We start from the raw sequence: 15,779 nt of genomic DNA on the forward strand, positions 1-15,779 counted from the left end.
AAACCTACTATATTACTACTACTACGCCTAATAATAATAATTATTATTATTTATTTATTTTTCTTATTATTGTCACTGCTTTTCCAGTTTATATTTTAAAAAGAGTTTTAAAAAAGTCTTGAGACAGCTATTTCCTCTAAACACATTATCAGCAATTCCTCTGCCATGTTCCAGTTACATAATACTTCCCTTTAGATAACTCACACTGTGTGTGTGTGTGTGTGTGGTAAAAGGTTCATGCATGTTTTATCTTCACCTCTTTTCAAATCCTACTATCTTATGAGCAAGAAGAAAAAGAAGAACTATCACCAGGTCATGCAGCCTTATAAACACTGACAATAAAAAATACATATTTATGGCAGATGACAATCTGTAAAAACGGTGTTTCATACTGTATGTGTTCATAATCTTTATGACGGAACGCATGAAGAGATTATGTCAATTCAATTCAATTCAATTTTATTCATATAGCGCTTTTAACAATGGTCATTGTCTCAAAGCAGCTTCACAAAAAAAAAAAAAATTAAAGAATTTTTTTTTTTTCTAGAAAAGAAAAGAAAATATTTGGAAGTGTGTATGTGTGAGAAAAATGTGTCTAGATAATAATGAAATGAATGAATGATGAATGAAATGTCTCTGATGAGCAAGCCAAGGGTGACGGCGACAGTGGCAAGGAAAAACTCCCTGAGATGGCAATAGGAAGAAACCTTGAGAGGAACCAGACTCAACAGGGAACCCATCCTCATCTGGGTGATAACAGATAGAAATAACATCATGTGTGTTGTGCAGGTGAAAGTTCAATATAACAGAAGTTGTGTAGATTCAGTTCAGCAGTAGGTGCAGAGGGCAGATGGCGTCTGGATCACTGGAAGCACAGGAGCAGAGGAGCAGAATGGTAGCTCCAGCCATCATAAAGCAGAATCTAGCTGGAGCAGGTCCTTCTCAAGATGCCTTAGAAACCTCGCAGGGTTGGCCTTTGTCTACTAAAGCTGGCACAATCTCCAGATGCCTCGGGATGGGTAGAGAAATACAGAAAAGATGGAGAGAATTAGCGTAGTTGCCATTCAGGATAGGTGTACTGGAGTATAAAATTATGGGATGAGTTACGCGTATGCCAGATTAAAGAGATGCGTCTTGAGTCTACTTTTGAATTGGGAAATCGTGTCTGCTCCCCGAACAGTGTCTGGAAGGCTATTCCAAAGCTTTGGAGCCAAATATGAAAATGCCCTGCCCCCTTTTGTAGATTTTAAAATTCTGGGAACTACCAGAAGTCCGGAGTTTTGTGATCTTAAGGGACGTGGTGGATTATAGCGTATCAAAAGACTGGATAGGTATGTGGGAGCTAAACCATTTAAAGCCTTGTATGTAAGTAGTACTATTTTGTAATTAATTTTAAATTGAACAGGTAGCCAGTGCAGGGATGATAGTATAGGTGTTATATGATCATATTTTCTGGATCTAGTGAGAACCCTGGCGGCTGCATTTTGGACTAACTGAAGCTTGTTTATTGAGGATGCAGGACAACCACCTAGTAATGCATTACAATAGTCCACTCTGGAGGTCATGAATGCATGAACTAGCTTTTCTGCATCAGATACAGATAGGATACTCCTAAGTTTGGCAATATTTCTAAGATGGAAAAAGGCTGTTTTTGTGATATTGGAAATATGATTTTCAAAAGACAAGTTACTGTCTAATATCACGCCCAGGTCTTTTACTGTTGAGCTGGTAGTAACAGTACATCCTTCTAAACGCAGGCTGAATTGTGAAAGCTGTTGTGTGCTGGTTTTTGGGCCGATGAGCAATATCTCTGTCTTATCTGAATTTAGTAAAAGAAAGTTATTGGTCATCCAATCTTTTATGTCCTGGACACACTCTGTTAATCTAGACCACTTGGGTATTTCATCTGGTTTTGTTGAGATGTATAATTGGGTATCATCAGCATAACAATGGAAACTAATCCCATGCCTTCTAATGATGTTTCCCAGGGGAAGCATGTAAATTGAGAACAGGAGAGGTCCTAAAACTGACCCTTGTGGGACCCCATATTTTACTGGCATTACATCAGACGGTACTCCATTTAGATCTACAAAATGGTATCGATCAGACAGGTATGATCTAAACCATTTTATTGCCTGCCCCTGAATACCTATATGATTTTGTAGGCGATCTATGAGAATATTATGGTCTATGGAGTCGAATGCAGCACCTAGATCAAGTAAGACTAGTATTGAGATGCAGCCTTGGTCTGAAGCTAAAAACAAGTCGTTTGCAATCTTAACTAGTGCAGTTTCTGTACTATGATGAGGCCTGAAACCTGACTGAAATTCTTCTAGGATGTTGTTTTCCTGCAAGAATGTGCATATTTGAGCTGATACTACTTTTTCTAATATTTTTGATAGATAGATTATGTAGGTATTAAGAGGCCTGATAAACACTATCATTAAGCAGCGTGTGATCTGGGCTAATAAATAAGTGTTTATTAGTGTTTATGTAGATTTTAACCATCCGTCAGTCAAAAAAGAACAACTTCCTTCCTTCCTTTTCCCCACAAGAGCAGCTTGAGGAAGTGTTCATATACAGCTGTAGGACAGGATGGGAGTCATGACACACACACACACAAGGCCACTACGCTCACATGTGATTCATGAGGATTGTGCTAAAGTGACCAAATCCTCATTCATTTCCTCCTCATTGCTTTTTTGATTAGGGATTTAAAAACATTTCTTACATGTAAGAGCATATAATGTATAAACCACGATTGGTTGTGCTGCTGAAATAAGATCCTGTTGTTACTTCCTCTGGCTGAAGAAATAAGCCTTTTTAGATTATTTATTCATGCACCCTGTTTCTGCTTTTTTTTTTTTTTGGCTTTTGGAGATGCCGGGACACGTGAACATGTGACACAGCTGGAAAATCCGATGAAATCAGGTCAGATAAAGGAGCAGTGCATATTTCCGCTCCGTTAATTTGGCTACAAAAGCAGACATACTGTACAGCACTGTTTATCTCATCCAGATCTGTGGAAGTATTTTTTCCGCTGAAACTGTACCCCCCAAAACATGTGTGTGCGAGCAGGAGCATAAGACACCAGGTTTAAACTCCTTTACATACAGTAAAATCAAGAAAATGCTTAATTATCTATATTTCTTCAAATAGTGTTTTCATGGTTATTACATAATTGATAGAGATGGCTGCTATAAACGTCCTTATGGACAAGTTTATTGAACTTTTGAAAAAAATTTAAAGGGGATCTATGAATAAAAATTCACTTTTTAGTCATTTTTAGACATTTAAAAATGTCCCCAGTGTGTATATACAATCAAAACATTTAGGAGAGAAAAAGAAGTTCTGATTTTTGTCCCTTTTTCATTATTTTGTTAGTTGAATTTTAAACAATCAAATTAGACTGTCCCCCTAATGTGACCTCTTGAAAGACGATTTCTTCTCTTCTTTTATTGTTTCCCAGCTCTGCGGTTCTCTAAAGGGGCATGGCTCAGCAGTATCTCATTTACATAGACACTGAAACACCAGCTGGAGAAGAAGTGAAAGAGTTTGTGGTATGAAATAATGCATTATCTGAGGGGTATCTCAGCTTAAGCATTAAACATGCATTTGTTGCTTAAGCTTTAGAATAGAGGACTTTTAAGGTACAAACTGTAATTAACCATAAGGCTAATGATGGATTTTACAACCCAAAAAATAAAAAGATAAAAGATATCTCTGTAAAAGATATACAATAAAGGTATTAAACATTGCAAAGTAACATTGGAAAAAGTAATAAGTATGTTTATGTGATTCAGAAAGGTAAATTCTAAAAGAAATATTTACGAAGAAAGGGACCTGGATTGTGTTCATTATAAAGGGTGTCATGGAAGTACCGTACAGGAGTAGCTTTGGTACCAAAGTGCCCGGTTCGATGCTGAGCTCAGATTACTGTTTGAGTGGAGAGACGGATTTTCTTCTTGTGTCTGTTTGTTCATGCACTTCCTCTTTGGTTTCCTTCCACCTGCAAAAAAAAAAAAAAAAAAAAGTGCAGTAAGCAAATTTATTACTGTAAATTGGTCCTTGGTGTGAACGAGCATGTGAAGCTGTTCTGTTCTGTAATGGCATCTGGGATGTATTTTCACCTCACACCCAGTATTCCCAGGTTAGAGCTTCCGGGATCCACTGCAATCCTGACCAAGACGTTTACTGAACATACCGTGAATAACTGAATAAATGGATGATAGTCGAATGAGAGACACATTTGAATGTGTCTATAGGTATTTACAAGGGGGTAAATTTACGAGATGGTGTCACTGTTGAACCATACATGCCACTCCAAACACCTCGAACGATTGATTGCAGCATCGTTTTTTGCAGACATGGTAACGAACGTGGTCAGAATAGCGCCAGTTGCACAGCTCCTGATGTACACAGGACGATGTCTTTTAGCACACTGACTTATGTTGGTCTGTGCTCCCTTTGACTGGGCGTGTACCCTTGTCCTGCTATCTGTTGGCGTGTTACAAAACTAGTCTTGAACCTTTTTGATACCACAGTGTATTTAAATCTTTCATCCCAGACCATTTTGCACAGATTCTTTCTTTCCCACATATATTGCTTTATTTCTTTCGCAATTGGTTGCATGTTTACTTTCACTCCACCACACATGTGCACATCCACGAGAATTCCTCCCTGTTTGTAAGCTTCAAGGAATAATATTGGAGTAAACTTCTATAAGCATGTAAAATGAGGAGCTCTGGAAAGGGAAGAGGAGGGGTGTACATTTTTCTTTGAGGAAAGACCGGGGAGGAAAGCAGGACAGCTGCAGAGTCGACGAGAAAAAGACAGGACAGCAACTGTTACTGTCCTCAACCTTTAAGCTTTTATGGGACAACTTAATGCTTCACACACAGAGAGAGAGAGAGAGAGAGAGAGAGAGCAGCTGCGGGCGCGCGCGTTCCTAAACATGTCTCGTGCTTCTCGCGCGCTTGTTTTCTCAATCCCGATAATTGATTTATAAAGAAACTCATCAAAACCGAAGAAATCGTCGATCAGCTGTTGGTGCTGATTGATTTCTAATGTAATGGACCGAATTTCAGCGCTTCGGAGCTCAGCATAAGCATGGATTCATGTTTAAAGAGACTGAGACAAGAACTGGTATGTCCTGTCCTGTATACATTACATATCATATATATATATATATATATATATATATATATATATATATATATATATATATATAATCCTAGTCCTACTGTATACTAGACTACAGAATAAACTGCTTGTCTAGCCACTGATTTGGATTTTAATTGGTGCAACAATAGATTTTTTAGATTTAAGGGGATAATAATCATTATAAATGAAACCTAAAGCGTAAATACGGAATGTTTCTTTAAGGATGTCGCTGTGAACGTCGTGGTTTATCCCCAGCAGCTGCCTTATCCACATCTGTATGTATGGCGTGCAACATCACGCATGTGTAAGTTTACAATGAAACCTACAATGAAGATCTCATGCATTTGTTACTATTAAAAGGCATAAGCTTTTTTTTTTCTTTTATCTTTTTTTTTTTTTTTTTTTTTACAATTTTTTAAATTATTATTATTTAAGTTGGTAATTCTTTTTCTCCTGCAAAATCTGCTACAGTTTGGTTACTTTAATAATGTGTGTATCTTAGCATGTTTACTTTCTTTTTTCTTTTTTTTTATAAACTGAGCGGCATTTTTATGATGTCACCGGTGACGTCAGGGGCCACTGTTTTATTCTGGTATTCCACGAGTTTGTAGAAACACTTCTTAGCTTTGCAGTGAGAGCTTAATTTTTTATTTTTTATATATTACTGCAGCATTTCCTAAGTGCATCTTTTTGTAGGTGATTTAAAAATGAATATGAAATTTAAAATCATTACTGTTAGCACCCCAACATTGATTATTTCTTATAAAAGCATGTCCAGAGGTACAATGAGTATTAAAGTTCACTATTTATTTATTTATTTATTTATTTAGGTATTTTGGTCCTATTTTTGTGCATCCGGTTATGGTTACTCGCCACCCTGCAGATATACTGTTTCTGTTATTTCCAAGACAATTACTGTACTTAAGGGGTCGGGTTGACAGCTGACACTTAATTGTCATACGTGCAATTTAGGAATGCCAGTTAGCTTACTCGAAGGAACCCACCAAGCACCAGAACATGCAAACTCCATGCACACAGACCTGAGGCGAGAATCGAACGCCAAATCTGGAGGTGCGAGGTGACAGGCCACTAGGCCACTGTGCCGGCATGATCAAGATTTAGAAACAAATAACATTGCAACAATTTTTAAAACACTGTTTATTGTTATGCTTAGATTACAGTATGTGGAAGATCCATCATGTGAGTTTCTGGAAACGGCATCGCTATAGAAACGATAACATATCTGAGTTATTAGAGCAGTATTATTATAGTATACTGTATGTTTTCCAATTTTCGTATATGCAGAGCCGTAGCAAAAGAAGAAAAAAAATAAATCGTCATCCTCTGACCAATCAGATCCAAGTACTCAATACTGAAGTATAAACTAATGTACATTATAGACTACAATCAACCAGTTATTTTGTGTTCATTGGGAAAAATCTATATATAAACTCTGCTCCTTGACTTTCTACTGCTCAAGGCTTCAACATGTATCAAATGATTCACACTTCATTGTTTACTTCCACATACACCATACACTCTCAGGCTCTTAGAGAAGAATCTAGCGAAATTAGACCTGACTCTTCCTGAACTCTTATCCTAATCGAGTAAGAGGTGTTTCTGCTGTACTCCTGGGCATGGCACCCAACCAGGACTGACTGGTCGAATCTGGACCGACTCCACCAAATTACTCTCACGTCTACCGGCTGCCACTGAGTTCATCGGTGACAGGAGTGTGCCAGGGTGGAAGATATCTAAGTTTGCTAACATAGAAAGGGGGCATGTTGGGCTGCAACCTGGAGACACAGATGCGTTTAGAATGAAGCACAGCCGTCTTCCCCGGCTTCCTGAGGAGAAGAGTCTGGCACTGGGGTTGTTTCCTTGCCAGAAATGCCACATGGTCATATCTGTCTGTCTGCCTGGCATTTTGGCAAAGTACTGCCACTTGAAGGAAAGTTTTAATGGCATGATGGTTAGTATTACCATACAGACAGGTAATATTACAGTAACAGCTAGTGTTTTATTCCTCTTGCACTATAGCAAAAATAAAGATATTTTTATTTTAAAAACTTAAATGTCTGTTTAAGAATAAAGCACTGCCATGTTCACATACAAAATTCAGAACTATTTGAAGAGTCAGGAATTACAAGTTGGAGGTCGTCTGATTGACTACAGGACTGCCAGAAACTTCTGAGTCTCACTTGCTCATAAATGCTGCAGAAATGCTTCAGTGGGTAGCCACTTTAAGTTCATCACCTGCTCTTTGAGCTTTAACTTTAATGACTTAGCTAATTGAATGCTGCCTGTCAGGCACAAGTGTGAACATGATTAGAGGTCACTGGGGTCAGTCTGTGGGTGGCAGGAAGGTTAGATTTTAACCCCAACAGAGCTCAGGGCTATTTTTGCAATTTTGACTGACCACTGCAGAAAACCTAGTTCTAAGGTTTGATTTGTTTGTTGGCTTGTCGCTTTCTTTTATAAGCTGGGTTGGTTTCACACTGCAATGATTTTCATATTTTGACATGTTGATGTACCTTGATCCTTAATCAGAATGCTTCTTCTTCTTCTTCTTCTTCTTCTTCTTCTTCTCATGCAATTGCTTGTTTGTAACATGCCAATATAATCCATAATTGTACCATATTTAAGAAGTTGTTACTGATTTCTAGTCCCATTTTATAAAAGCAATGATATGTGTGATTTTACTAATTCATTTTTTCTGTGGGAAGTTATGGTCGTTTTTTAACATTCCATTTCACCCACCCTTCTTCTATACCACTTATCCTGTAAGTAGATTCACAGGCGAGCTGAAGCCTATCCCAGGGAACTTAAAGATGGCATGCCAATCCATTTCACACATCCAATCATACAATTTGGAAATCCCAATCAGCCTACACTGCATGGCTTTTGAAGCCCCAGCCCTGAATGTGTGAGGTGACTGTGCTAACCACTGTGCCAAAACTTCAAAACCTGAATCATGGTACAATTATGCCAGGGGTGCTCAAAGTTTTGGAATGGGGCACTGGCTATTTGTTTTTGAGTTATTGTGGTTTGAATTAAATCTAAAATATAAACTCTTGGGCTTTGTCCCTGTATTGTAGGGGTCACCACAACGGCTCATTTGACTTGGGATTGGCACTGAATATCAGTGGTTGGGTATACATTTGGGCAGTTGTGCTTAAGGGCCTAAGATGGGTGCCTAGGCAGTGGGGGAGCTTAAACCCTTGACCTCAAAAATCTGAGCCACCACTGCAGCAAATCTATTTTTTTCAAACCATCAAGTAACTTCTACCGTATATAGTGGATTACAATATTAGTGAACCGGTGATGCTAAACGCTGAGTGGTTAAAACAGACGAGAGGGGAAATGAGGTTGCTGCTAAGATTGTTATATAAACTGGTGCCATTAAGCACTTAATTCTTTAACTTTCTTAATTTAATTTAATATGATGAAATGAGGGGGGGACTCGAGGCTTTTGCATAATACATTCACCCTTAGGCAATTAATAAACAAGCGGCCACATACATGTAGGAGGAAACTGCAAGACTGTGAAGACTAAGCAACTAAGAACTATATATCTACAACACTAGACAATCAAAAAAACGTATAAGACTTTGTACAATTATTCTGTCTAAAGAACCAGTGTCCATTATTTTATTTCTGTGATCGTAAACATTTTAGGTCCTCTGTGTCATAAAGCCTTGTTTTTTCTGCTTGAAAGTAGTCGGAGTGGCTTTGGCTTTAAAAGCAAATTCTGCAATAAAGGTTAATCATCAGAATAAGCCTGATTTGAGCCAGGTCCATGTTCATTCTGTTTGTCCCTCCATCGCTCCTGTTCTTTACAAAGCCCTTCCTTCCCGCCGGCTAAAATTGGCTTGGGTTTTGGCGACAGCTGCGGTCGTGCTTACGTGTGTATTGTGCTGGAGATGCTGCCGATAACTTCTAACGACCAGCTCTGGACGTGCACAAGGGACTGTGAACTGTAATACACACCCAAGTCAATTTGGATTAAAGCAGGCTACTCACGCTTTCCTTTGTGGGGGAAAATAAAACAGCCGGAGTGCTGAAAATGCCATATTCTGTTAGATTAAGTCTGAAAGATTTGCATCCAACTTGTTGCAAATAATGATGAAAGTTGTAGGAGGACAGATTAAGATAAAAAAAAAAAGAAGTAAAGTACACAGTTAAGTGCTTTGGATAATCCCTCGGTCCTTCCTTTTTTCCTTCCTTCCCTGTGACTAGGAAGATGCTTCAGTTATCATGCTGAGTAAATCACATCCACTCCAGCTTTCATCAGGACGAGCGTTTAATATATAAAGTGTCTGACTCTGATGTGCAAACCAGCGCCGACTATTTTAAAATTTGGCCCAAACATGAGATATGCTTTGATGAAATGCGCCTTAATGCTTGTTTTTTGCTCTAAGTAGGTCAAAAGGAAATGTTTCCAGCTTATCACATGGAAATGCATGCAAATGGATTTTTCTTGTAGTGGAAGCTCTTGCTGGATTTGCAGAACATTTATTCAGTGCACACACTGGATATTTTTCACACAAAAAAGGTAACCAAGTCCCACATCTTAGCTTGGGCTTGTCTCAGTAAGACGCTGTCTGGATCCCATTTCCACTTGTGACCTTTACAGTTCATATCCACTGAGCAGGATGTCAACTAAGTGCACCCAATTTCCAGCTCCCTAAAAAGCCCTATTAACTCTCATGGCATGAAATAGCCTTGTGTGCCCACGTAGTCTCCTGTAAATGCCCTCATTAGTCTGTGTGACTGCCACTTTCAGACGTTCAGACGTGCTCTTTCACGGGTCTGTTCACTCATGATTCCTCCGGGTGCTTCACGCGTGCACCTTTTTTTTTAAAACCACGAGCAAACATTCATTACGAAACCTCCCATTGTAATGTGTCTCAGTTTTTTCTCTTATACTTGATGCACAAATAATCAATATTGGATTCTTTTACCAAATATTCAAAATGAACTAAAGCAGTTGAATATGAAATACTGTACAATATTGCTGCAATAGAAGCAGTTTTATACTGTACCTTTAATGTTTTCTGTTTTACTGATATTTATCTCAATGCTTCACAAACCTTCTAATTAACTACATGTATTGTACATAATGTGCTACATATATATGTTTATACCATATAACACTAATTGTGAAAAACATTTGAGATATTGGACATAAAGATTTTTTGGTGTGTACAGGTGTGTTTGAGTTAAACTGGGACTTTTCTGATACAGTTATGAATGTTAAACATTCTCTTTATTTCTCTATATACTGTCTTCCTTCGCTACACTAATTTGCACTTTTCCCAGCATTTGACCAGTGCTTAAAGAGAAAGGTAGAAAGTTTTCTGCAAGTTGGCAACAAATTATCAGTTGATTTTCAGGGATCAGGCGTTCTATTTTCCTGAATGTTCAAGGGAACGTCTGCTGTGGGCTCCGAGCCACCTTGGCCGGGATCCTTGTTCTCGGGTGTATAGCACTCTTTAAAACGTTTGCAATGTTTAAATGTTTTATTGTGGCAAAAATCAAATCAAATTATATATAAATTAAGGCATTTGAAAATTTACAGAAGACTTCAAGCGTGGTATAGTTATGAGACATACGGTAGAGTGTGTGAAGTTTTCTGTAAATGTCAAACCTCTTAATTTTCATGAGAAATTTCATCACAAGTCCTGATTTGACTTGAACGCCCCTCGTATTTATTTAGAAATAACCACAATACTGATGAATTCATGATTCTGATCAATCAGAAGATTGATTAATTTTATATTACAGCCACTCTGACTGCAATTTTGTTGTACAAGGGTTTATAACCATGAGCCAGGATTTTTCTTCCACATTTCATATTACATGTATTTAAAAATACTTTTAAAAAGTACAACATTCTTCAATAAATAATGGGCAAATTGCTGTTATATATGAATAAATCACATTGAGATTTCCCGTTATAGAACAATAATCATGGTTACTGAAGCTTCCTCACACCGCCCCATCATCCCTATTACAGCACTTGTTTTCTTTTTTCATATATTAAAAGCAGAAAGTAGCTACATTGGAAAATTGCACATATTATTCTACAGAAATTAAAACTTCCGATGCATCAGCATGCCCTAGTGTATAGCGATGCATGCTTGCAATCAATGGCTTCAATTAGTTTGAAGCATATGTGCGCCTGAAATTTACAGGTTCATTACTAGAGCTAGTTGAAGTGCCCTTTTCAAATGAAGGGATGAGGCAGTTAACAAAGACAGCATTGCTGCTGTGGACAATTCTAAGGGACATGAGCACTGCAGGAGAATAAGCATCTGAGATGAGGCAAATAAATGTAATGGCCCTGGGATAGTTTCACTAAATGCAGGTTTTAAATGGAAAAATTGAGTGAGTTAGGGAATGTGGTTCCTAAGTGAAGTCAGTGCTAACAAGGAAAAAGTAAATGACCCAAACCTACAGTAATAACTGCTTGTGCCACCCTAGGCGGCAACAACTGATATCAAGCATTTGCGATAATGGGCAATGAGCCTTTCACATTGCTGTGGAGGAATTTTGTCCCATTCTTCTTTGCAGAATTGTTTTAATTCAGTCACATTGGAGGGTTTTCGAGAGGCCTAGTAAAAGTCTGGACTTAAATCCAATGGAGATAATCTTAAATAAAAGCATGAAGGGCTGTTTAAGGTCATCCATAACCTTAATTATGTCTTTTTTTTTTGGACCTGTCTGTGTTTCGGGGGAAAAAACTGTAAGGGGCAAATACTTTTTCACTGCACTGTATGAATTCCACAAAAAGAAGAATGATGTTTGTTATAGTTTAACAACACTACAAAAACTAATTAATATGCAAAAAAAGTTTATAAAGCAGGAAATTAAACATTTACAATATATTACATACATTCATTTGCTAATACTATTAGAAACTATTTATAAAACCTCAATCTCATAAAAGCATTTTTTGCCTTATCACAAATTTGATCTTCAGATATTTTACTGCTTTTCAATGCTTTAATGACTTGGCTTGAGTTATGCTTTCTGACATTCATATATGACCAAAAACACCCCTACAGATGTTCAAACTAGAGTCGAGTCTCGAAACACACATGGTTGCCACCTTGTAACACGCAAACATGGCACTAAATTATTCAAAGGCAGTCCTTCTGAAAGCCATAAGCATCTGTAACAGTCGAGCATAACAGTTTATTTGGCGATGCCCATAATCAAACAGTCATTATGTTGAGGAAACCCAATGCCCAAAGACGTTTTATCATCCCTAGTGAAGCCCACCATATGTGTGCTGTACCAAGATGGAGAAAAAGCTTATGGTTCAAATTAGTTAAGACATAAATAATTTTCACCCCAATTAAATCCTCCAAGGTTTATAAGATGAAGTTTCCCCATCAGTATTATTAAGATAACTTAAGCGATAGTATAGTGCCGAACATTCTTTCGTTTTATTGTTAACTGACATAAAAAACATTTTACCACTTTTACAGCCTATTTTTAATATACTTAACTTCTTTATAAAAGGTTCAGAAAGCATGAAATTGATCTGTAATCAATTTCAATCAATGAAATTTTCTGTAAGCTGGTAGATGGATCCTAAATTTTTTTTTTTTTTTTTAAGAAATTCATTTCATATTACCTTCTGTCACAATATCAGTTCTATTAATGTTATTGCCTATAACAGAGTCAATAATTATTTCCAAAGTAGGCGAAACACAGTCATGACATATGGCATCCGTCTACCACCCCCACACTGACACTCTCACCAGTTTCTGTCAATCGATTACGCTTGAGTGAATTAGCCCCTCTGTTTGGGATTAGGGTCTAGACATGTCCTATTGGGCGCCAGAGCAGAACAAGGTCTCCTATTGGCAGAAAGCTACATATAGGGCTAGAAAACTTGGCTTTTGAAAGGTAAGAGGGCCAGACACTGTCAGAAGGGAGGAACTCCCCTGTGTGAAAGATGATGCAAGGTAAGTTGATAGTCCTTTTTCATGTTTGGATTACATTTAAAAGGTCATCATGGAAGATAATTGAGGGATAATGGTGCACAATTAGATTAGTTGTAAGGAAATATGCTGGCAAAATTTGTTGCTTGGGGATGACATCATGGTATTTGGACTCGCTTTTAGTGGTTGTTGAGTGCTGCGTTATGATACAGTATGTGTCACAAAAACATGGTCTTGCTGGAGCAACCAATAAACCAAATTTTTTTTGTTGTACTACTGTATATGACAAGCAACTAAACATTTCACTGTTTAGAAGACCGGAATACTGTAGATCTTTAGTAGATAACCATTTGACTTTCTTTATATCTTTTTACTCAGAAACCAAAAAAAAAAAATCTTTAATAGATCTTTTTGATAAGGTTCCACAAAATGCAAAGTGTGTAATTATTATCGTAAATTCTTAAATCGAGGGCTTCTCGAAATCTTGTGACAGTTGTAGCTGTTTCTAGTATTCGACATAATTCTTTAAGCCCCATGTTGTGGGTTGTCCAGATAGACAAACCAAATGTATCCACTTCTTCAGAAGTGGGGCTAGAAGGTGTTATGTAGACCCCCCAAAAATGTTTTACTGTGAGTGTGGATTTCCTGATATAAGCAAGTATAGAAACCTTAAAAAGCATTTTTCTAAGATAGTAATTCTCAACCATGGTTCTGGAGGATCCACTGCCCTGCACATTTTTGTGTGTTTCTGCAGTTCCAATTAACAGGCTTTATAGAAGTGGGTGTGACAGAGCAGGGAAAACATTAACATATGCAGGATGGAGTATCATATGTATTTCATATTAACCAATTCTTTTTTATTACCCATTCCTTTGCCCCTGCAGGTTAGTATGAAAGAGGCTGGTGATGGTCTTCACGCTCAGATGAACTCCATGATGGGAGCTCTCCAAGAACTCAAACTTCTCCAAGTCCAAACTGCACTCGAGCAGCTGGAGATCACAGGAAAAAAGAATTGCGTGGCTCCACCACCACTTGAAAAACCCATTAACTGCAACTTTGAGCCTCAAAACCAGCAACATCAGTTATCTAAAATCTCTGCTCAAGAAGATCAAGTTCACTCCCATCACCTACATCGCAGTAGTGTTGGGACATCACCCTCTACATCCAGCCTAGAAAGTGAGAGTATGGCATTGCCCAAAAAGCTCCCAGGATACACTGCTTCACAAGCAGAATACTGTGGCCCAAAAATGTATCAAACACCAACGGACCACCAAAGCATGCACCCACACTCATCCCTTCTTACACAAGTGGATCTGCCCGAGCTTCTCCACAACTTGTCTAGAGAGGGGCCATCATTGGACAGTGACTACATCGAGGACAGCATTGATGACTCCAGTGATTGGACTTCCTCTCTTATGAGTTGCACCCGCAATCGTCAACCTCTAGTACTTGGGGACAACGTGCTTGCTGACCTGGTAGGCAACTGGCTTGACCTGCCTGAAATTGACAAAGACTGTGTTGATGGGGGGAACGGAATCAACAGACCAGACTCCCCAGCTCATCCCCTCGAACTCAGCCGATCCCAAGAGTTTTGCAGGAGGTTCTCGCTGACCAGCAATATCTTCAAGAAGTTTCTGCGTAGTGTGAGACCTGATCGGGACAAACTGTTAAAAGAAAAACCAGGTTGGATGCCACCAGGACATGACTCTGAAACAGAGCTTTTCAAGAGACCCAAAAAAACTTCCAAGGCCAAGGGTAAATTCTACTTGCCATTTTGGTCGGGGGGTGGACAGCAAATAAAGGGTAGTTTGTCTCCTCAGCCAGAAGGGGAGAAGAGCGAGTTATTAGGACTTGATAGCAAACCTACAGATGCAGTGGAAAAGGTCCAGCCTGATTACTTGCTTGATTACAATACAGCTGTTTGGGTATAACAGGGATTTTCTAGGGAGGTGATGGGGTGGGAATTCAACATTTGCGCAGGACTGAGTGAGATTAAAATGGATTTGGTTTGGACTCGATGACAATCTGTTAGAGCCTTCAGGGTGTGAAATGAGATCTTCCGATGATGCACTTAACTGCACTCGACTCTCAGTGAGAATACAAATACCCAAAACACTTCCGCTGATATGCTTATAATTTTTTTTAGTCTGCACTCTAAACTTTCTTGTTTTAATGTCTTGCACACAAGTCTACCATGGTGTCTGTAGTGAATTACCACGACTTTCATTCAGGGCAGCAAGAGGGTCCTCCTACATATAAAATGCTTGATTTCGGATCTGTCTTTTAAGGTTTTAGGTTTGGTATAGATTTTCCTTACAAACACACCTATACTCCCTGATTTTTTAAATTACAAACTCAAATAAACAATTTATTTGCTTGCGCAAATGAATAAACCGAATATGTTTATTCAGGGTGACATAGAGTACAAATAATACTAATATACATGATGTCACATGCATAGAAGGTGAAGAATTGCATTTTTTTGTCCCCCATGAGATGTTAATTGAAGCGAGTTTGAATTTCAGGGGAGTTCCAGAAGAATAAAATCGGAATAAGACTGGTGTAATATCAAAAAGGCTACTTCAAAATTTATAGTCCACAAAATAATTTAATATGATGCAACATTTATGAGAAAGTTAATATTGTGCCTGTTCTTTTAAC

The 15,779-nt window shown here is 38.2% G+C and overlaps 1 protein-coding gene across 3 annotated transcripts; it reads left to right on the forward strand.

Annotated features, from left to right (window-relative positions):
- Window positions 1-4,925: 4,925 nt before the first annotated feature.
- On the forward strand, window positions 4,926-15,364 carry LOC128511500 (PAK4-inhibitor INKA2-like). Of its 3 annotated transcripts, XM_053484385.1 has the most exons (3): window positions 4,926-5,145; window positions 5,386-5,467; window positions 14,003-15,364. In XM_053484385.1, the coding sequence occupies exons 2-3, from the start codon at window positions 5,441-5,443 to the stop codon at window positions 15,047-15,049; spliced, it is 1,074 nt and encodes a 357-aa protein (XP_053340360.1). In that variant the 5' UTR covers window positions 4,926-5,145; window positions 5,386-5,440; the 3' UTR covers window positions 15,050-15,364. The 3 variants fall into 3 exon arrangements, with proteins under 3 accessions (XP_053340360.1, XP_053340359.1, XP_053340361.1); XM_053484384.1 differs by lacking the exon at window positions 5,386-5,467; XM_053484386.1 differs by lacking the exons at window positions 4,926-5,145; window positions 5,386-5,467 and adding an exon at window positions 13,112-13,142.
- Window positions 15,365-15,779: the final 415 nt, after the last annotated feature.

Source organism: Clarias gariepinus, chromosome 23, assembly GCF_024256425.1.
Source record: "Clarias gariepinus isolate MV-2021 ecotype Netherlands chromosome 23, CGAR_prim_01v2, whole genome shotgun sequence".
NCBI classification, from domain to species: domain Eukaryota; kingdom Metazoa; phylum Chordata; class Actinopteri; order Siluriformes; family Clariidae; genus Clarias; species Clarias gariepinus.